A 21,918-nucleotide genomic window follows, 5' to 3' on the forward strand; every position below is an offset into this window, starting at 1 on the left:
GAAGAAAAGAGGGTTAAACTACGTAGAGGGTTCTTTACTATAAGAGCGGCAAGGATGTGGAATTCCCTTCCACAGGCGGTGGTCTCAGCGGGGGGCATCGATAATTTCTAGAAACTATTAGATAGGCACCTGAATGACCACAACATACAGGGATATACAATGTAATACTGACATATAATCACACACATAGGTTGGACTTGATGGACTTGTGTCTTTTTTCAACCTCATCTACTATGTAACTATGTAACATTTGTCAGCGGAAAATCCAACAACAATTGTCCGATGGAGTGTACAAATGGTCGCTTTTTCCGGCCACAGGCTGTCATCACACATTTCCCGTTCTGAAAATCCGATCGTGCGTACGCAGTATCTCACCAAAAATGACGTTTCTGAAGGCAGTCTGTACACCAACTGTGTACAGAATGCTGCCAGGAACCATATTGCTTTGACTTTATAGAAAATTACAGCGGCTACAGTTTGAAAAAAAAAAAGTTATTTTAACAACAATATTAAATTACAATATGGCTTTTGTAGCAATAGCATATACTTACTATATTCATTTTTTTTTATTGGACCTTAACACCTATTTGCCGCACAAATTACTGTTTACAATTGGGAGCTGGTGGATGATCTGGAATTCAGCTTCCAACTCCCATCATCCAGAACCCCTTAAAGGCCTGGCAGAAGGCACCAGCAAGCTATTAAGGCTGAATTCCAGGTATATAGTCACACCTGTCCTTCTTGGACCAAAGTATGTATGGACCATACCTGTTGGATCCCTGTGGAAGCTGGAAGTCACTGTAGTAGGCACTGCTACTATTATTATTATTATAATACAGGATTTATATAGCGCCAACAGTTTGCGCAGCAGTGATTTCTACTACAGGGTGACCAGACGTCCCTGCTTTCCGGGGACAGTCCCCGGATTGAGGACGCTGTCCCCGGAGCCTGTCTGTCCCCGGATCTGTCCCCGATCTGTCATCTCAGCAGGGGGGGCCCAGAGGTAGAGCGGGCAGGGACTCTCAAATCCTGTCCACCAATAAGCTAATCCCCCGCGGTGTAGCTGTTTACAAAACAAATGTCTCTGACCCCCCTGTGCTCAGTGGGGGAAAGTAAACGGACTATTTCTTCATTTTTGGGTTTAGGCAGATTAATCTGCCACAGCGCGCTACATAGTTGAAGCCCGGCCTCTTCAATAGGAATACACCATGACCGCCTAAACCCGAAAATGAAGAAACAGTCTGCTTACTGTGACCCGGCTCCCACTGAACACAGGGGACTCAGAGACGTTTCCATACAATAATTCCATAAAGACATACCAAATACACTGCATTTGAGGAAAATATGCTTATAAAATAGTTTGCCATTTGCCAATAAAAAAAAAAAACATGTCCCCTGATTTCATTTTAAAAGTCTGGTCACCTTATTCTACCAGCTTCTGGGTCCTTTGCCAACTGGCTGCCCTGTTGAACACAGGAGGTCACTCATCGGCATGGGTGCCATTCAGGGAACACTTTGGGAAAGATGTATTAAATCTTTGGCAATAAAACCTGGAAGCTGATTGGTTTCTATGCAGAGCTGAACCAGATTTTGCACCATGCAGCTTCAGTAAATAGCCCGCTTTGAATTTTTACAGAGCAAGCGACCTCCATTGTTTGCAATGCAACAGGACAGCTGCTCGGCACAGGACCCAGAAGCTAGCATCAATCAATGTAATAGTGGTGTCTACTATAGTATTTTCCAGCAGGGATCCCACAGGGATGGCACATACATACTAATGCCCCGTACACACGGTCGGATTTTCAGACGGAAAATGTGTGATAGGACCTTGTCGGAAATTCCGACCGTGTGTAGGCTCCATCACACATTTTCCATCGGATTTTCCGACACACAAAGTTTGAGAGCAGGATATAAAATTCCGATCGTGTGTACACAAATCCGATGGACAAAGTGCCACGCATGCTCAGAATATATAAAGAGATGAAAGCTATTGGCCACTGCCCCGTTTATAGTCCCGACGTACGTGTTTTACGTCACCGCGTTTAGAACGATCGGATTTTCCGACAACTTTGTGTGACCGTGTGTATGCAAGACAAGTTTGAGCCAACATCCATCGGAAAAAATCCTAGGATTTTGTTGTCGGAATGTCCGAACAAAGTCCGACCGTGTGTACGGGGTATTACACTAGTCAAAGCTGAACCAATATAGCTATGTAAAAATTGCCACACCTCAGCCAAAACCTCAGCTTTAAAGGTAGTATACAGCTAGCGGTTTGATAAGCTTAAAAAAAACTGCTGATCTCGCCAGAAAACTTGTGAGTTGATAACTTCCTGTGCTTTCTGTCTGTCTGTTATCAGTTACATTGATCTCAACTATCCCTGAACCATGCCACTATGTTAAAGACAGTAGATGAAGGTTGGGTTTCTGTGGGCATATCTTTCTATCTTTCTGTTGCCCTGATTTAGAAAGGTGAGTGTTGTCACCCTGGTACAGGAAGTGTGTTACTGGCAGGATCACCAAGGGAAAAAAGCATGAAAAAAAAGAACACTAATGCAGCCACCACATAGGACCAGTAAGCTGCAATAGAATAATTTGTTTTGTTTTTGGGTTTAGATACATTTTAACAGATGCTTCCTGTAATAAATGTTTGTTTATTTATTCATTTCAGATTTCTTTTTCTTTTTTTAAGAGATAAAAAAAATTGTAAATTGCTACTGGTTCTTTGGTTGGGTGGTTTCTCCCAGTTTGCTTTGGTCTTCCTCATCAGGTGGTGGAAGGAGGCTGGAGCTGAGAAGGGCATCAGGTAGAATTTTGTCAAGAAGGTAACTCTGCAGAGAGAAGAGACCACAGATCACTGAGAACGTGAATGGTGGAAAGATATTACTAGTTACAGGGGGTCCCCGGGTTACAAACAAGATCGGGTCTGTAAGTTTGTTCTTAAGTTGAATCTGTTTGTAAGTCAGACCAGGTACATTTTTTTAAGTGTAGTTCCATCCAAAAAAAATATTCTTAAGCTTTTTGGATAGCACAGGGAAGGGTTATCACCCCTGTAACATTTGTTTTGCTGTCTGTGCTCCTCATCAGAAGATTTCACCTCACTTTCTGTCCCAATGACAATTGGATTTTGAAAATTTTGGGTTGTTGTGGAAACAAGCCTTGGTGATAAAGCATCAGCGGAGACACCTTTTTCCCATAATAACTCTTACAGGAGTGAATTTCCCTTCCTAGGGGTAGATTTCCTCTCACTTCCTGTTGTCTCCTTCCGTTTGCAAGTAGGAGCCGTTTGTAAGTCGGATGTTTGTAACTAGGGGACCGCCTGTACTGATATTACTAATTATTAAGGACTGTTGCCATTAATTATTTTTGGTGATGCTCAGCAGCAGGATATGGAATATAAATACATTCATGAACAAAAATACAGTACATACACCGTGGTCAAATAGTAGACACCTGACCATCACACCCATTTGAGATTGTGGGAACATCTCATTAAAAACCGTGGCCATTAACATGGAGTTGGTCGCCATTCATATCTAGAGAAGCCCCCACTCCTCTGGGAAGGCTTTCCACCAGATTTTGGAGTGTGTCTGTAGGAATTTGTGCCCATTTACCCAAATAACATTTGTTAGGTCACATACTAATGTTGGATGAGAAGACCTGGTTTTCAATCGGAATTCCAATTCATCCCGAAGGTGTTCGGTAGGGTTGAGGTCAGGGCTTTGTGCAGGACACTCAAGTTCCTCCACACCAAACGCATTATTCCATGCCTTAACGGGGCTAGTCTTGGGCACAGTCATGACGGAATGGAAAAGGGTCTTTCTAAATTGTTATCACAGGGTTGGAAGAGAACAATTGTCTTAAATGTCTTTGTATGTTGTAGCATTAACAGAACCCTTCACTAGAAACACTTGAACATAATTTGGGACACATATTCCTGGCCATATACAGTGCCTTGAAAAAGTATTCATACCCCTTGAAATTTTCAACATTTTGTCATGTTACAACCAAAAAACGTAAAAGTCTTTTATTGGGATTTTATGTGATGGATCGACACGAAATGGCACATAATTGTGAAGCGGAAGTAAAATGATAAATGGTTTGCCAAATTTATTACAAATAAATATGTGAAAAGTTTTGTAGAACCCCCTTTCACTGAAATTACAGCTGCAAGTCTTTTTAGGGATGTCTCTACCAGCTTTGCACATCTAGAGAGTGACATTTTTGCCCATTCTTCTTTGCAAAATAGCTCAAGCTCTGTCAGATTGGATGAAGATCGTCTGTGAACAGGAATTTTCAAGTCTTGCCACAGATTCTCAATTGGATTTAGGTCTGGGCTTTGACTGGGCCATTCTAACACATGAATATGCTTTGATCTAAACCATTCCCTTATAGCTCTGGCTGTATGTTTAGGGTCGTTGTCCTGCTGGAAGGTGAACCCCCAGTCTCAAGTCTTTTACACACTCTAATGCCCCGTACACACGGTCGGACTTTGTTCGGACATTCCGACAACAAAATCCTAGGATTTTTTCCGACGGATGTTGGCTCAAACTTGTCTTACATACACACGGTCACACAAAGTTGTCGGAAAATCCGATCGTTCTAAACACGGTGACGTAAAACACGTACGTCGGGACTATAAACGGGGCAGTGGCCAATAGCTTTCATCTCTTTATTTATTCTGAGCATGCGTGGCACTTTGTGCGTCGGATTTGTGTACACACGATCGGAATTTCCGACAACGGATTTTGTTGTCGGAAAATTTTATATCCTGCTCTCAAACTTTGTGTGTCGGAAAATCCGATGGAAAATGTGTGATGGAGCCTACGCACGGTCGGAATTTCCGACAACAAGGTCCTATCACACATTTTCTGTCGGAAAATCCGACCGTGTGTACAAGGCATAAGGCTCGATTTACACAAATACGTTTCTTGGTGCATTTTGCAGAAATGCAGGGAAATGTTTTTTAACATGGGTTCCTATGGAAAATGTTCACATCAATGCATTTTTGTGCCTTTGTGTTTTTGGAAAGGGTCAGGGCCTTTTTTTCCAGCATAATGCAGCGTTTTGCATGTTTCGCATGACTTCAATGGACCTGCATCCAAAACACAAGTACCACGATTTTGCAGCGATTTGCGATTTGTCCGATGAGTCATCAGCTGACGATGCTTTAAATCGGCATGGACAGATCAGCGGGACGCAGCTTTGGAGGAGGGTCGATGGCGGCAGACGAAGAAGAACACTGGACAAAGAAGACAGGAGAAAGAAGAAGCGGGAGAATAAAACGGAGGAGGAAGATGCAGGAGAAAATGGAGGAAGACCAGAGGAAGAAGCAGGGAAGAAGATATTTTTAATAAGACTTATCGAAAACTGTCTACTGTATTTTTTCACACTACACTACTTTTTTTCGTAATGGGTAGGGGTACCGCAGACCCCGACAACCACTGGGTGAGACCCTTGTCCCCATCAACATAGGGGCAAGTTGCTTTGAGGTGGGGGCCCCTCTGCCCCCCTGCCCCAAAAGCACCCACCCATGTTGAGGGCATGTGGCCTGGTATGGTTCAGTCTGGGGGGGGGGCACTCGCTCATCCCCTCCCTTTCCTGAAAAAGCACTGCAGAAACGCTCAAAAGCAACATGCATAGATGTGAATAGAGCCTAACAGGTTTTCTTCTAAGATTGCCCTGTATTTGGCTCCATCCATCTTCCCATCAACTCTGAACAGCTTCCCTGTCGCTGCCGGTGAAAAGCTGCCACCACCATGTTTCACGGTGGAGATAGGGTGATGTGCAGTGTTAGTTCTCCCCACACATAGGGGGTTATTTACAAAAGGCAAATCCACTTTGCACTACAAGTGCAAACTACAAGTGTACTTGAAATTGCACTGAAAGTGCACTTGGAAGTGCAGTCGCTGTAAATTTGAGGGGTAGATCTGAAATGAGTGGAAGCTCTGCTGATTTTATCATCCAATCATGTGAGAGCTAAAATGCTGTTTTTTTATTCTCCTTGCATGTCCCCCTCGGATCTACAGTGACTGCACTTCCAAGTGCACTTTCAGTGCAATTTCAAGTGCACTTTGCACTTGTAGTTTGCACTTGTAGTGCAAAGTGGATTTGTCTTTCGTAAATAACCCCCATAGAGTTTTATTTTAAGGCCAAAAAGTTAAATTTCTCATCTGACCAGAGCACTTACTTCCACATGTTTGTGTGTCCCGCACACAGCTTCTTGCAAACTGCAAACGGTACTTCTTATGGCTTTCTTTTCACAATGGCTTTCTTCTTGCCACTCTTCCATAAAGGCCAGATTTGTGGAGTGCACGACTAATAGTTGTCCTGTGGACAGATTCTCCCACCTGAGCTGCGGATCTCTGCAGTTCAGTAGCGGCCCGTCCATAGGGGGCACATGGGAAGTCGATTAGCCCGTGTTTAGGGAGTGTTCGGGCGCAAGCGATGCGCCCCCAAACACTCCCACTCTACACCCATTCGTCTCGGTCCTCCATTGGTATCTTTTAATTGGCGGGGAGCCGGGGACCGGAGGAAGGTGCTTTTTGCGCCACCGCGTCACTTCCGCTTTCCCGGCTCAGAGTGGACTGAGAAGGGGTATGTATGACCAGCGTGGTTTAGGCCTGAGCCTGGCTGTCCTGAGCTGAGCGGCGCCAGCGTGTCACTGTCTCGTAATGGTATGTAGGGGTGGATTAACCATACGGGCACTGCCAAGGGCCCGGGCCAGTTGGGGGCCCCATGACGCGCGTCATCTCACTATACTCTGGGAAGCATTGTAGTGAAGCCGGGTCTAACACAGGCAGACTATCTGGTGTGAGCTGGAGCAGGCATGGGGGAGAGGAACACACAGCAGCTACGTATTTGTGTTATGCCCCGTACACACGGTCGGACTTTGTTCGGACATTCCGACAACAAAATCCTAGGATTTTTTCCGACGGATGTTGGCTCAAACTTGTTTTGCCTACACACGGTCACACAAAGTTGTCGGAATTTCTGATCGCCAACAACGCGGTGACGTACACCACGTACGACGAGACTAGAAAAGGCCGGTTCAGAACCAAGCGCGGCACCCTTTGGGCTCCTTTTGCTAATCTCGTGTTAGTAAAAGTTTGGTGAGAGACGATTCGCGCTTTTTCAGACTCGTGGCTTTCAGATCATTTTCTGACGTTCAGTTTGTGCTTGTGGGTTTGTATCTGCTCTTCAGTGCGTGCAGTCAGTTCGTATCGGAGTTTTCTGTGTGATCTTGCCTGCTCGTTGCTGTTTTTCAGGTCGCTCTTCACAGGCCTTGCTGTTCTTCAGTGCGTTCTGTTACTTCGTTCTGAGCAGCCGACCGTTTTCTAGCCATGTTTCGTATGCGTACTCCTCGTAGAGTTCGTGCTGTGCGGGGGCTTGGTGTTGGGGTCCTGACCTTGACACAAGTCCAGTCCATGAACAGGGTGGGGAGGAGTTCATGGACCAAGAATTGGTTGCTTCAGCGTGACCAGTTCTGTCATATGCCTTTGCTCCGTGAGATCCGTGAGAATAATCCTGATGATTTCAGGAACTTTCTCAGGATGACGGACCCCGTGTTTCACCGTTTGTTGGCTTCGCTGACCCCCTATATCAGCAGGCAGGATACCTGCATGAGGCAAGCCATCACTCCGGAGCAGAGGTTGGTCACTACCTTGCGGTATTTGGCCACAGGGAGAAGTCTGCAGGACTTGAAGTTCTCGACAGGCATCTCCCCCCAGGCTCTGGGGATCATTATCCCAGAGACCTGTTCTGCCATCATCCAGGTCCTGCAGAAGGAGTATATGAAGGTAAGATTTTTATCCTTTTATATCCCATTTTATTGTATTGAATGTTTGATAATATATTGTATTTCTTCCCTCATTCCCTAATTACCATGATTGTAATATGCTGTGAATGTCCCCTTTGTTCTCATGCATGCTGGATTTTTAGGTAATTATTATTTTATGTCCTTCATACATATTTGCCCTTCAATAACCTCCCCAGCATGGTGTCTCCTGCCCCTATATTCACCTCATGTAGTCACTTAACAATGTATTTTATCAGCTCTATAGTAGTGCTTTACCCCAAACACCCCCTAAAATGTTTGGAAATGTTATTTTTGATTTAAATTCAGGCAGAGTGCCAGAGGCTTTTTTTTGTGGTGCCCCCAAATTTTTTTTAACCCTCCCCCCCAACTGCTAAGTCAGCTGATCCCAATTCTCTATCCTCAATCATCTATCTGCTGACTTTGCCAAACCCATACACACTATACCCACCTCTTTACTGGTCAGATTTATGGATGAATTCCCCAAAGCATGTAGTGCAAGGGCCTGCCTGTATACTTTCCAATGGTACTGTTTAAAGTTTTTGTATCCTATTATTATCTTGATAGGTAATAGCAGAATGTTCAAATGTCCTCAAATGTGTACAGTGTGTATTTATATCTTTGTATTATGACACTTCTTACCTGTCCAGTGGTCTGCTAATAGTGTAACTAAGGAGGGGCTGTTCCAAGTAATACCCTGTATTTAGGCATTCATCTCTCAATGAAGTGAAGAGGGTTACCTGTCCAAGAGTTCCCCCCCCCTATAATGTTAGAAATGGCCCATGAGAGGGGGGGAGGGGGAATATGATAGGTGTACCTTATACTTTGGCCTTGTTAAATTCCCCTTAGTAAATGCTATCTGGAGGTTGCCCCATAATGTTTGTGTCTAATCTGCTTGCCATGTTTCTGTGACAAAATAGTAAGGTTTATTTTTTTTTCCTCAACAGTTTCCTTCAACACCACAGGAATGGCAGACTGTGGCCTCCCAATTTGCCCAGCGGTGGGACTTTCCTAACTGCGGAGGGGCAATTGATGGGAAACACGTCCACATCGTCCCACCACCCAACTCGGGGTCGTACTATTATAATTACAAGGGGTTTAATAGTATAGTGATGTTGGCGGTGGTGTCGGCTAATTACGAGTTCTTGTATGTGGACGTGGGGAAGAATGGCCGGATGTCCGATGGTGGAGTGATCGCCCAGACGGAGTTCTACAGGCGTCTCCAGAATGGCAGCTTGGACTTGCCACCTCCAGAGGACAATGTTGAAGGTCTCCCATTTGTGTTCGTTGCTGATGAAGCGTTTGCGCTGGGGGACCACCTGATGCGGCCATTCCCGATGAGGACCCTCACCCCGGAACAGAGGGTTTTTAATTACCGGCTGGCCAGAGCCCGAAGAGTGGTGGAGAACACATTTGGAATCCTGGCCAGCCGGTTCCGATTATTTCTGACACCCATCCATATGGCGGAGTATAAACTGAACCATATAATACTGGCGTGCTGTGTTCTCCATAATTTTTTAAGAAAACATTCAGCTAACTATGCTGGCTCAGTTGGGCCTGAGGCCAGAATCCCAAATACATCAACAATGACGGCGCTTGAAAGCGGCCGTCCTGGCTTGCCCTCCCTGAGTGCCCGTGATGTCCGGTTACGATACCTGGAGTTCTTTGCGGGTAGGGGGGGCTATCAATATGCCAGACAATCTGTGACACCTTTTTCAAATAAAAAACAACCAAAAGAAATTCTTGGTGGACATTTACTGCTTGTGTTTGTTTTAGCTGACCCTGACAGAAATGTGTTGAGTGCAGAAAATGTCGTGATTGGGTAACCTTATAAAAAACAGTGTTGGCTGGTACTTCCTAAATGCCAAAACACATTTCACTACAAGTGCACTTGCAACTGCACTGAACCTGCACTTGTAGTGCAAAGTGTATTTGCCCTTAGGAAATAACCCCCATTTTTGCATAAAACAGCAATTACATAACCCCAAAAGTGTTGTAGTGTTGAGACAATAATCCACACATTCTTGAGTAAGGCACTTTTTTATACCTGCACAATCACATGTGCATTTACCAAAGGTTTTTAAAACAAAACAACATGTTTGTTGTATAACAATTTTTGGGGGGGCATTATCAAAAATTGAAATATCCATTTCAGATAAAACAGGCCTATGTAAAACCAAAAAGAAAGACAAAAAACTTGAACTTACAAAGTTCACATTAGGTAAAACCTGAAGGCTATATCAGACATGAGTATTTAGGAACTGGGTTTGATATAGCGTTCAGATGGGGGGAAATCACCCCTGGAAAAGCCAAATTTGGAAGATGCACACCAATTTACGAATGTCAACATGTGCTATCTGCCATCAGGGGGGGATCAAGGGACGTGTTTTGGGGGAGCAAGCCCTTCCTCAACGCTACTTTATAATTGAGTAAGGGGTTGCACCCCCAAAACGCGTCCATTGATCTCCCGTGATGGCAGATAGCACATGTTGGCACACTGTGTGCATCCTCCAAATTTGGCTTTTCTAAACATTGTAAAAATTTTAGTAAGATAAAACAGGTGATTTTGTGGGGTTTAAATTCGCCCCAAAACATCAATGATGTTATTATTTTTTTTAATAACATCACTGATTTGTTGCTGGATGTTTTGCAATTGGAGATTACACCCCATGATCTCCCCGATCAGTATCTGGGCACTTTCAGATGTAAAGCGTTCTGGATCACGATCACCTAAAAAGAGATAAAGAACAAAAAAAACAGGTCTCAAAAATCTGCCAACATCCATCTCTTTTACCTGAGCCTGTGGTTGCAGACACTCACCTGTTGTGGTGCCAATCTCCACCATGTCTTCTTCTTCCTCCTGCTCAGCTTCTTGGGTTGGTATTTCCCCTTCTTCCAGAGGGGGGGGGGTCTCTGGTCTCCTGGGATGAGGGGTGTCCGAGTCTTTTCTCCCCTATGTAAAACAAAAATGGTATACTTAGCACACAGATATTTGATGGCAGAACTAGAAATAGGAAACATTGCTTGGAAGTGGGGTACAATTGTCTATTTTAGCCGAGTTCCAAGATGTATATTTTTTATTGCCCTTTGTCAAGCTGCAATACTTTACCTGTTTGGTACAAGCTTCACAGATGTAGCCCCCCTATAGTATACACTGGAGCACCTGTGTGGCCCCCTAATAAAAATGGTGTTCTGGGGTCCCACACTAGTGCTCCAGTGTCCAGATGTGAAAACAGCTGCTCAGTGTCCTCTCCTTACACACAATCTAGTTGGCATTTCATTCTAGTAACAAACCCATCTACACAAACAAAAATTTGGCATCCAAGTAGGCCCAAAAAAAATGTGTGAAAATGCATATGGCCTAAACAATGGTGTTCTAGAGGCCGAAAGAAAAATGTTTGATACGAACGAATAATGGACCCATGAACATTAAAGTTGACCTTTTTAAACGTTACAATTACTAAAAGCATATGGAGCAGAACGAACGGAATAAAGACAGAAAGAATAGGAACACAGCACAACTACTTACTTTTTTGCAGCACTCTCCGGATCTTTCGGTACTGCTCTGGCTCTCTCAACTTCAGGTCCGACCACCGCTTCCTGAGCTGATCTTTAGATCTTCGTACCCCGAAATTCCTCTCCAGACTCCGGACCACTTTACCAATGATTTTGGCCTTTCGGATGTTGGGGTGGGGGTAAGGCCCATATTTTCCGTCATAGTCGGACTTCTTCATGATGTCGACCATCTCCAACATCTCCCCAAACGACATATTTGTGGCCTTAAAACGTCTCCTTCTGGATCGGGACGTGCCTGGATCCGGGCTTTCCTCCTCCTCCTCCTCCTCGTTGTTAGAATTATCACGCACCTGTTGTAACTCCGCCATCATGCTCTTCCCCCACTGCGCCGAACGAAAAGGGGTGGGGAATACACTAGAAAGAACGTCAGGGGCGGGCGGAGTTACACGCATGCGCAGTGTGTATAAAGCGTAACACGCGTGCGTATTACGTACGATCTGTTAGGCTTTGTCTTGTGTTGTGTCTTGCAGTGAACATGGATATCTTAATGAGAGATACTGACTTCATGTCACTATTCATTGATATGCTAAGTGAGCTGCCCTGTCTGTGGGAGATTACCCACCCCCATTTCAAGAACCAAGCAAAGAGGAAGGCAGCACTGGAGCAATTGTGTGAAATTGTGAAGCAGGTGATCCCCACGGCAGACATCACTTATTTAAAGATTTTCATTGGTGGCCTGAGGAGCACATATCTGAGGGAGCGCAAGAAAGTCCTGGATTCACAGAGATCCGGAGCAGCAGATGACATCTATGTCCCCAGGATGTTGTACTACGACAGGCTGCACTTTCTGGCAGGCCAGAATGAACCCAGGCCATCCCTCTCCAGTCTTCCTTCCACGCTTCCTTCCCCCCCGGCTGAGGCTTCTGACGCCCAACCTGGGCCTTCCAGGCCATATGTGGAGGAGCCCAGATTGAGCCAGGTATAGCATTCCTCTAAATATTTTTGCTTGTCCAATCAATGATGTGAACTAGATGTTAGTTGGGAGTACTAATTTAGGATTGTGATTGATGATGCAAAAACTAAAACCATGTCCCTTTTCATACACAGGGAAGTCTCAGCCAGGAGGTGGCCGGGCCGAGCCGGCTGGCTGATATCAAGGTCCCTCCACCACACCTGAAAACAGAAAGTGGCAGTAGGACGAGTGCCCTAGAGGAGGCTGCTATCAGATTCTTTTGGAGGGCTACAGAGGTCCTGGGAGCACCACACACCAGGCAGGAGAACATTGCTGCATTCATTGCCTATAAAATGCAGAGGATGGAGGAGGGCCAAAAAGCCATGTGTCAGGCCCTCATATCAGAGGCTCTGGAGAAAGGTGTGAGGGGCCAAATTACACCTCACACACAGCTTTGGGATGGTCCTCCTCCTCCTCCTGCAGGTCCTCCTCCTCCTCCTCCTCCCTCTCCTCCAGGTCCTCCCAGTCCTCCTCCAGGTCCTCCCAGTCCTCCTCCTCCTCCTCCTCCAGGTCCTACTCCTTCTCCTGCCACATCCCCAACTGCACAGCCACAGCCCGGAAGGAAGCGTGAAAGGAAGACCAGAGAGTGATTGCCCTGGGTCCAGTCTGGTCGGCCAAAAGATGCAGCCTCTTGTGGTACCACAGCCTGGGGACACAGATGTCATCTGCTGCTATCCGGATCTCTGCGAATTCTGGACCAGACTGCCCTCCCTTACATATGGACTCCTCAAGCCACCAATTTTGATGTTGAAGAATTGATGTCTGCCGTGGGGGTCCCAGGCTTCACTAATTTCTGCTGTTGATCCAGTGTTGCCTTCCTCTTTGTTTGGTTCTGATCCCTTAATAAAGGATTTTTGTTTTGAATTATACTCTCCTATGTGTTTTACTTCAAAAATGACAGTTTGCTTGTGAGGATTCAGGTACATTTCAAATATACAATGTGAAATGAACAAGGGACACTAACAACAAACAATCTCCTGGAGATTAAATAATACAAGATATCAATGGTGTTGGGGTAACTTGACACACAAAACACACACAAAAATATTATGGAGTAAAAATAAAAATAACATTGAACAAAGATCAGCCTTGGAAAAAATCCAAACATTAAAGAAAAAAAAAGGCTTAAAATCCAAAAAAAAAAAAACATAAAAAATATAAAACTGTCAGATGTGACAACTAATAACAATATATTGAGGGAATCCCACTAAAAAAACACAAAGAAAAGTTTGTGAGAAGTGTGTGTGAATATGAGCAGCAAAACTACTTCATTCTTGTCACATTATAAAGAAGAAGAGAGTGCGCTGTATTAAACCATTTTGAACATTGCAGCGTGACGAAAGTGCTGTATCCATTGCGAACGCTAAGTTTACCAGAACGAGCTGTCCCGTGTCAGAATTTCTTCTGAGCATGCGTGGCACTTTGTGCGTCGGAACAGGCCACACACGGTCGGAATTGACGCGATCGGATTTTGTTGTCGGAAAATTTTATCTCCTGCTGTCCAACTTTGTGTGTCGGAAAATCCGATGGAAAATGTCCGATGGCGCCCACACACGGTCGGAATTTCCGACAACACGCTCCGATCGGACATTTTCCATCGGAAAATCCGACCGTGTGTACGGGGCATTACACTTTGAGCTACGGATCCTAAAAACATCTGTTGGGGGAGTGCACAGACAGTATTTTAGATGTGATGGAACAGCAAGCTGGAAGTAAAAGTAAAAATCTGGTCGGTAAAGCTCTCTGCTCTGCTCTCTGTACAGTCAGGTCCATAAATATTGGGACATTGATTCAATCCTAATCTTTTTGGCTCTATATACCACCACAATGGATTTGAAATGAAACGAACAAGATGTGCTTTAACTGCAGACTTTCAGCTTTAATTTGAGGGTATTTAAATTCCAAATTAGGTGAACGGTGTAGGAATTACAACAGTTTGTATATGTGCTTCCCACTTTTTAAGGGACCAAAAGTAATGGGACAGATTAACAATCATCCATCAAACTTTCACTTTTTAATACTTGGTTGCAAAACCTTTGCAGTCAATTACAGCCTGAAGTCTGGAACGCATAGACATCACCAGACGGTGGGTTTCATCCCTGGTGATGCTCTGCCAGGCCTCTACTGCAACTGTCTTCAGTTCATGCTTGTTCTTGGGGCATTTTCCCTTCAGTTTTGTCTTCGGCAAGTGAAATGCATGCTCAATCGGATTCAGGTCAGGTGATTGACTTGGCCATTGCATAACATTCCACTTCTTTCCCTTAAAAAACTTTTTGGTTGCTTTCGCAGTATACTTGGTCATTGTCCATCTGCACTGTGAAGCGCCGTCCAATGAGTTCTGAAGCATTTTGCTGAATATGAGCAGATAATATTGCCCGAAACACTTCAGAATTCATCCTGCTGCTTTTGTCAGCAGTCACATCATCAATAAATACAAGAGAACCAGTTCCATTGGCAGCCATACATGCCCATGCCATGACACTACCACCACCATGCTTCACTGATGAGGTGGTATGCATTGGACCATGAGCAGTTCCTTTCCTTCTCCATACTCTTCTCTTTCCATCACTCTGGTACAAGTTGATCTTGGTCTCATCTGTCCATGGGATAATGTTCCAGAACTGTGAAGGCTTTTTTGAATGTTGTTTGGCAAACTCTAATCTGGCCTTCCTGTTTTTGAGGCTCACCAATGGTTTACATCTTGTGGTGAATCCTCTGTATTCACTCTGGTGAAGTCTTCTCTTGATTGTTGACTTTGACACACATACACCTACCTCCTGGAGAGTGTTCTTGATCTGGCCAACTGTTGTGAAGGGTGTTTTCCTCACCAGGGGAAGAATTCTTCGGTCATCCACCACAGTTGTTTTCCGTGGTCTTCCGGGTCTTTTGGTGTTGCTGAGCTCACCGGTGCGTTCTTTCTTTTTAAGGATGTTCCAAACAGTTGATTTGGCCACACCTAATGTTTTTGCTATCTCTCTGATGGGTTTATTTTGTTTTTTGAGCCTAATGATGGCTTGCTTCACTGATAGTGACAGCTCTTTGGATCTCATACTAAGAGTTGACAGCAACAGATTCCAAATGCAACTATCACACTTGAAATTAACTCTGGACCTTTTATCTGCTCCTTGTAAATGGGATAATGAGGGAATAACACACACCTGGCCATGGAACAGCTGAGCAGCCAATTGTCCGATTACTTTTGGTCCCTTAAAAAGTGGGAGGCACATATACAAACTGTTGTAATTCCTACACCGTTCACCTGATTTGGAAGTAAATACCCTCAAATTAAAGCTGAACGTCTGCAGTTAAAGCACATATTGTTTGTTTAATTTCAAATCCATTGTGGTGGTGTATAGAGCCAAAAAGATTAGAATTGTGTCAATGTCCCAATATTTATGGACCTGGCTGTATGACCGCTCTGACTTGCTGACATCCATGGAGGCGTTGTGAGTGTTACCCATTGCTTATCTGCTGCAAGAACATGCTACACTGTTGCTTTCCTCTATCCTTGCATTAAAGCTTATATAAAGGTGAAATTCTATCCTCTGCTCACTGTGTTCATGATTTACTTACACTGGGCATAAAAAGCTGACTTGCTATATGCTTGCTGACAGAGGCGTAACTGACACTAGTTCTGTTTGTGCTGAGGTGTCAGTTTAATCCTCAGGATTCAAACTGAAACTTCACTTGCAACTTGTTAAGAAAAAAATAAATAATCAAGAGTATTGATTAACACTTACCTGGCTGGATGTCCTGGTCACTCACTGGATGAGGATAGCGATAACGCCAGCTGCCGGGTGTATTATACAAAATCACAATGATCATCATCATCCTCCTCCTCATCATTGTATAATACACCCGTCATCGCTATCCTCATCATTGTTTAATACACCCGGCGTCATTGCTATCCTCATCATTGTATAATACACCCGTCATCAGATGATAGGTGTATTATACAATGAGGAGAATAGCGATGACGGGTGTATTATACAATGATGAGGATGATGATGACGGGTGTATTATACAATAATGAGGATGATGACGACAGGTGATTTATACAATGATGATGATAGCGATGAAGGGTGTATTATACAATGATGAGGATAGAGATCATGTGTGTATTATACAATGATGAGGATGACGGATGTATCATACAATGATGAGGATAGCGAGGATGGGTGTATTATAGAATGATGAGGATGACGGGTGTATTATACAATGATGAGGATGATGATGACGGGTGTATTATATGATGATGAGGATGATGATGACGGGTGTATTATACAATGATGAGGATGATGATGACGGGTGACGGGTGAGCTGTATACCCTGATCTGTAATGCTATACACCCTGATCTGTGAGGCTGAGCTATATACCCTGATCTGTAATGCTATATACCCTGATCTGTGAGGCTGAGCTGTATACCCTGATCTGTGAGGCTGAGCTATATACTCTGTCCTGTGATTCTGAGCTGTATAGCCTGATCTGTGAGGCTGAGCTATATACCCTGATCTGTGAGGCTAAGCTGTATACTCTGTCCTGGGATTCTGAGGCTATATCTTCTGTCCTGTGATGCTGAGCTGTATACTCCTAACACTATGGGTGGAAGCAAGTGGAATACAGGAGACAGAGGGAGTGGATTCTATAAGGGGTAGGGCTTATGAGAAGTGGGAGTAGTCAAAAGGGAAGGCGCCCCTTCCTAAAACTTCACCAGCTGCCACTGCTGCAGCTCCTTCAGAGTTACCATGGGCCTCTTGGCTGCTTTTCTGATTAATGCTCTTCTTTCCTGGCCTGTCAGTTTAGGTGGACGGCTATGTCTTGGTAGGTTTGCAGTTGTGCCATACTCTTTCCATTTTCAGGTGATGGATTGAACAGTGCTCCGTGAGATGTTCAAAGCTTGAGATATTTATTTATAACCTAACCTTGCTTTAAACTTCTTCACAACTTTATTCCTGACCTGTCTGGTGTCTTCCTTGGCCTTCATGATACTGTTTGTTCACTAAGGTTCTCCAACAAACCTCCAAGGGCTTCACAGAACAGCTGTATTTATACTGAGATTAAATTACACACAGGTGGACTCTATTTACTAAATAGGTGACTTCTGAAGGCAATTAGTTGAAGGCAATTAGTTACACTAGATTTTAGTTAGGGGTATCAGAGTCGAAGTAAAGAGGTCAACCAGCGCAAAACTATCCCTAACGTATAAGCAGCTATGCACTCAAGGACAATACATTAAATCATAGATATAAAATTCATACAGATCAGTGCAGCACTAAAAATCCAACTAAAAAAATGAATTCTAAAGATACATTTAAAGTGTGCAAATCACACGTAGGAATTAATGCGAAACATGATCATAATACATGATTAAAGTCCATAATCATAAACATGAATTTCAATAAAGTCCATAACATATAAAAGATGTTGGGATGAGAAAATAGCAGAGGCTAAATAGAGATCCCCAATACGTGGCGAGTGTGCTCAAAAGCTCTCATCTATGTGCATCCATACTAGTGCCTCCACCATAGACAATACAGGCTGCTCACCTCCTTGAGTGGACCTCTGAATGAACAGATAGGTCAAACAAGCCTTCCCATACAGGGTGTATATAGTAATTGTTGCCTCTGTGAAGATCCAATGTTACGTTCCGCTCAAGAAGTCCCGCCTTCTGGGATGAAACGCATACAGGAAAACTACGTCACGTCATCTGCAGCCACCTTTCATCCACTGTTTGTATGAGAAGCATAATTGAATGAACTGACACCTGGCTCTTGATTGATAGTGCTCCGTTTGGTTGAGAACCATCTGGTTTCTGGAGCGGAAGGATCTCAGTAACATTGGATCTTCACAGAGGTAACAATTACTAAATACATCCTGTATGGGAAGCTTAATTTGACCTATCCATTCATTTAGAGGTCCACTCAAGGAGGTGAGCGGCCTGCATTGTCTATGGTGGAGGCACTAGTACGGATGCACATAGATGAGCGCTTTTGAGCACACTCGCCACCTCTTGGGGATCTCGATCTAGTCTCTGCTATTTTCTCATCCCAACAACTTTTATATGTTATGGACTTTATTGAAATTCATGTTTCTGGACTTTAATCATGTATTATGATTATGTTTCGCATTAATTCCTACGTGTGATTTGCACAAATTTTTAGTTGTATTTTTATCCCTGCACTGATCTGAATGAATTATATATCGAGGGGTATTAGAGTAAAAGGGGCTGACTGCAAATGCACACCACACATTTCCGATATTTATTTGTAACAAATGTTGAAAACCATTTATCATTTTCCTTCCACTTCACAATCATGTACCACTTTGTGTTGGTCTATCACATAAAATCCCAATTAAATACATTTACGTTTTTGGTTGTAACATGACAAAATCTGAAAAAATTTCAAGGGGTATGAATACTTTTTCAAGGCACTGTAGTGTAACAGAAACAGGAGGATATGACTGTCTTGCTAGCTGAAGCTTACAATCTATTAGAACCACTGTCAAGTTTTAAAAGCTGTCTGTGTCCCAACAGAAGACAATTCCCCTCATTTCCTGTTTTTTCTGACACCAATCACCTGGACAGGAAGTAAGGAGGAATGTCCCTGATGGATACACAGACAGGAACCAAATTCTGATAGAGGTTCCAGGTTCCAACACTCCCCAACTTTCAGCCAAGCGTTTATGTGCGACATTGCAGACCAAGGTGCACATGGCCTTCCATAGGCTGAAAAGTCCTCTACCGTAATGTCATGTGGTCATTTTTAAGAGCTCAGTAGAGTATTTACAGCAGTCCATACCTGGATGGCGTGGGAGAGGCAGCCGCTCGTCCTATTGGTCAGCCCGACCGTGTTCAGCGCCTCCCTGGTGAAATCCTCTGCCGTCTTCACAAGGATGTTAGTCTTCATGTTCTCTGTCAAGTTGGTGGAGACCAGCAATGGCATCACACACTGCCAGAAAACCAAGAGACCCGTGTAAGTACATTCTGATTTCTGCATTCTCTCTTTAAAAGTGAACTATTACCTATTTTAAGTACAGTATCATTGCTATTACATTTACCCAACTTTCGCATATTTGCATGCTTGCTGTTCCATATTTTACATTTTCTAATTTATATAGAGATTTATATATTCTCCCTGTAGTGGCTATATGCATATCAGGCATTAGGATCAGAAACCTGTTAAATGGCTCTTGAGTTAAGCACAGACACTCAGACAGCATGAAAGCTTATTACTTTTATTCGGTGTGAGCAAACTGAGACTTCCACTGAAAGGGACAAATAAAGAACAGACACTGTGCTCATCTACATATGCAATATGACTGCAAATTAACAGAACTAATATCAAAGATGCTTTCAAAATAGCAAAATGAATAGTTTTTCTTTGTTAATTAATAACCTACAAAGTGCATAAAAAATACTAAATGAAATCCTTTTTTGGTGTGTCCACTGTGATATGAGGCAGCTCGGGAACGTCAGGCAGCTGAATCTGGTAAAAGCAAACAGTCCCTCAAGTAAACACAAAGAGCTTTCTTCAGCCAAAAATAAAGCAAAAAAACGTTTGCAGTTCGGGTATAAAAGGGAACACCCCCAGGCTCACCGCCAATCTCTCGGTCCCACACTGGGGTTAGGGTTCCTCCTCGTATCAGGGTGCTGGCCAGGCTGCAGGGTTCAGGAACCAGTGTCTATGTTGCCAGAGGATTTACCTTGCTTACAGCCTGTGAACCACTCCACTCCGCCTCACTGACACAGGTGCTGATCCCTTCATGCTGCCTTTCAAGATTCCCTTTGCTGTCGCTTACCCCTTCAGGACCAGAGCCCTTCTAATCAGGGTTTGGAGGTTCTTTCCTCCCAAAACTCTTCGAACTACCAAAGTTCTAAGTCCCTATTAAGAACTTATCAGTTAAGAGAGCACTGACAACCAATCTTCGCTTTCCAACCAGATTACCCTGGAACCCCTTGCCCTGCATGGGTGAGAAACCCTGAGTACTCAACCCTGTGTTTGAACTGTCTCCCAAATTTCGGGGAAATATACCTGCAGTTCAAGACACATTCCTGGTATCTTGTACACCACCCTTTGCCTTTAAAACAGCATTAGCATCTCCCACATACACCTCCATGTGGTTAAAGATTTTGCAGGTAGATTGTGATAACATGTATGTGAACCCTTATTGCCTGCTCCCACTAGCCCCTTAAGAGGTTCTTAGTGCAGGAGGCATTTCTTGGGCTTTCTGAACACGTGATCATGGTTATTGGCTGTCACAGTGATCATGTGATTGGGAGCCTGCCTTACCACCTGATTTCCATTGTGTGGAGCTGGTGGTGACAGCGTGGTCACAGTGCTGCGGGTGAACGACTGAATGCACAAGACATATGCATATATGTGGCATCACAGCATGAAGCCCGTGTCTGTGCTGCCATATTTATCTCTAGGCCTGGCAGCATGAGGTTAAAAGACAATCACTGGGCATGGTTTGGTGAACACTGTTTAGCTTTACAGCCAGATCCACAGAAATGGGGAAGGCTTAGTGACCCCTACATCCCTAATGGATACCCCATTCTCAACAAGGCTGCAAGCTGCCAGAACTTTTTGGTCCCAGCCAGGGGAAGCTCCTGCGGGCTCCCAAGACACGCAGCCAATGGTAAACTGTTTTACAGCGGAATCAATACCATGTGGAAGAGATGGCACAGATGATTCTACATTTATAGACCTAAAGATGCAGATGCCCAAAGTGACCTACCTGCAAACTATAGTTACAGACATCAAAAACACCCATTCTACAGCAATTGCTGATCTCAAGGAGGATCTAGTGGAGCTAACATGAACCCACCGTGAAGAAGTCTTCCTCAGTCTACAACAGATGGCTCCACACCACAACATCCACCTTATAGCATAGAGAAGAAATGCCAAAAACCTGGACAACACAGGATGCCATAGAAAGCCGAAGACCCAGGGTATCCTAGAGTCGGTCAAGCCAGAACAGATCCCTCAATAGCTCCAAATGCTTTCCAACAACAGAGAGAGAGCATGGAGAGCATGGAAGCCCCCATACATTTCAAATAAGCACACAGGGCCCTTCAACCCAGTAGAGGAGACTGAGATCCCCCTTCATACTTATGCCCCGTACACACGGTCGGATTTTCCGATGGAAAATGTCCGATCGGAGCGTGATGTCGGAAATTCCGACCATTTGTGGGCTCCATCGGACATTTTCCATCGGATTTTCCGACACACAAAGTTGGAGAGCAGGAGATAAAATTTTCCGACAATAAAATCCGTTGTCGGAAATTCCGATCGTGTGTACACAAATCCGACGGACAAAGTGCCACGCATGCTCAGAATAAATAAAGAGATGAAAGCTATTGGCCACTGCCCTGTTTATAGTCCCGACGTATGTGTTTTACGTCACCGCGTTTAGAACGATCGAATTTTCCGACAACTTTGTGTGACCGTGTGTATGCAAGACAAGTTTGAGCCAACATCCGTCGGAAAAAATACTAGGATTTTGTTGTCGGAATGTCCAAACAAAGTCCGACCGTGTGTACGGGGCAATAGTGTGCTGCTTTGTCTACAAACA

The 21,918-nt window shown here is 44.1% G+C and overlaps 1 protein-coding gene across 3 annotated transcripts in view; it reads right to left on the reverse strand.

The window, feature by feature from the left end:
* The window catches only part of LOC141133545 (very-long-chain 3-oxoacyl-CoA reductase-like), a 101,858-nt gene that overhangs the window by 11,666 nt on the left and 68,274 nt on the right, over nucleotides 1-21,918 (reverse strand). For 2 of the 3 annotated variants that reach the window (XM_073622991.1, XM_073622990.1), the window contains 2 exons: nucleotides 19,143-19,292; nucleotides 2,716-2,828 (listed from right to left, as the gene is read on the reverse strand). In XM_073622991.1, the coding sequence (XP_073479092.1) occupies nucleotides 2,716-2,828; nucleotides 19,143-19,292 (263 nt within the window). Of the gene's footprint in view, nucleotides 1-2,711; nucleotides 2,829-19,142; nucleotides 19,293-21,918 lie in introns of those variants that run through there. The other variant, XM_073622992.1, reaches the window with a different exon arrangement.

This window comes from Aquarana catesbeiana, linkage group LG03, assembly GCF_042186555.1.
Source record: "Aquarana catesbeiana isolate 2022-GZ linkage group LG03, ASM4218655v1, whole genome shotgun sequence".
Taxonomy (NCBI): Eukaryota; Metazoa; Chordata; class Amphibia; order Anura; family Ranidae; genus Aquarana; species Aquarana catesbeiana.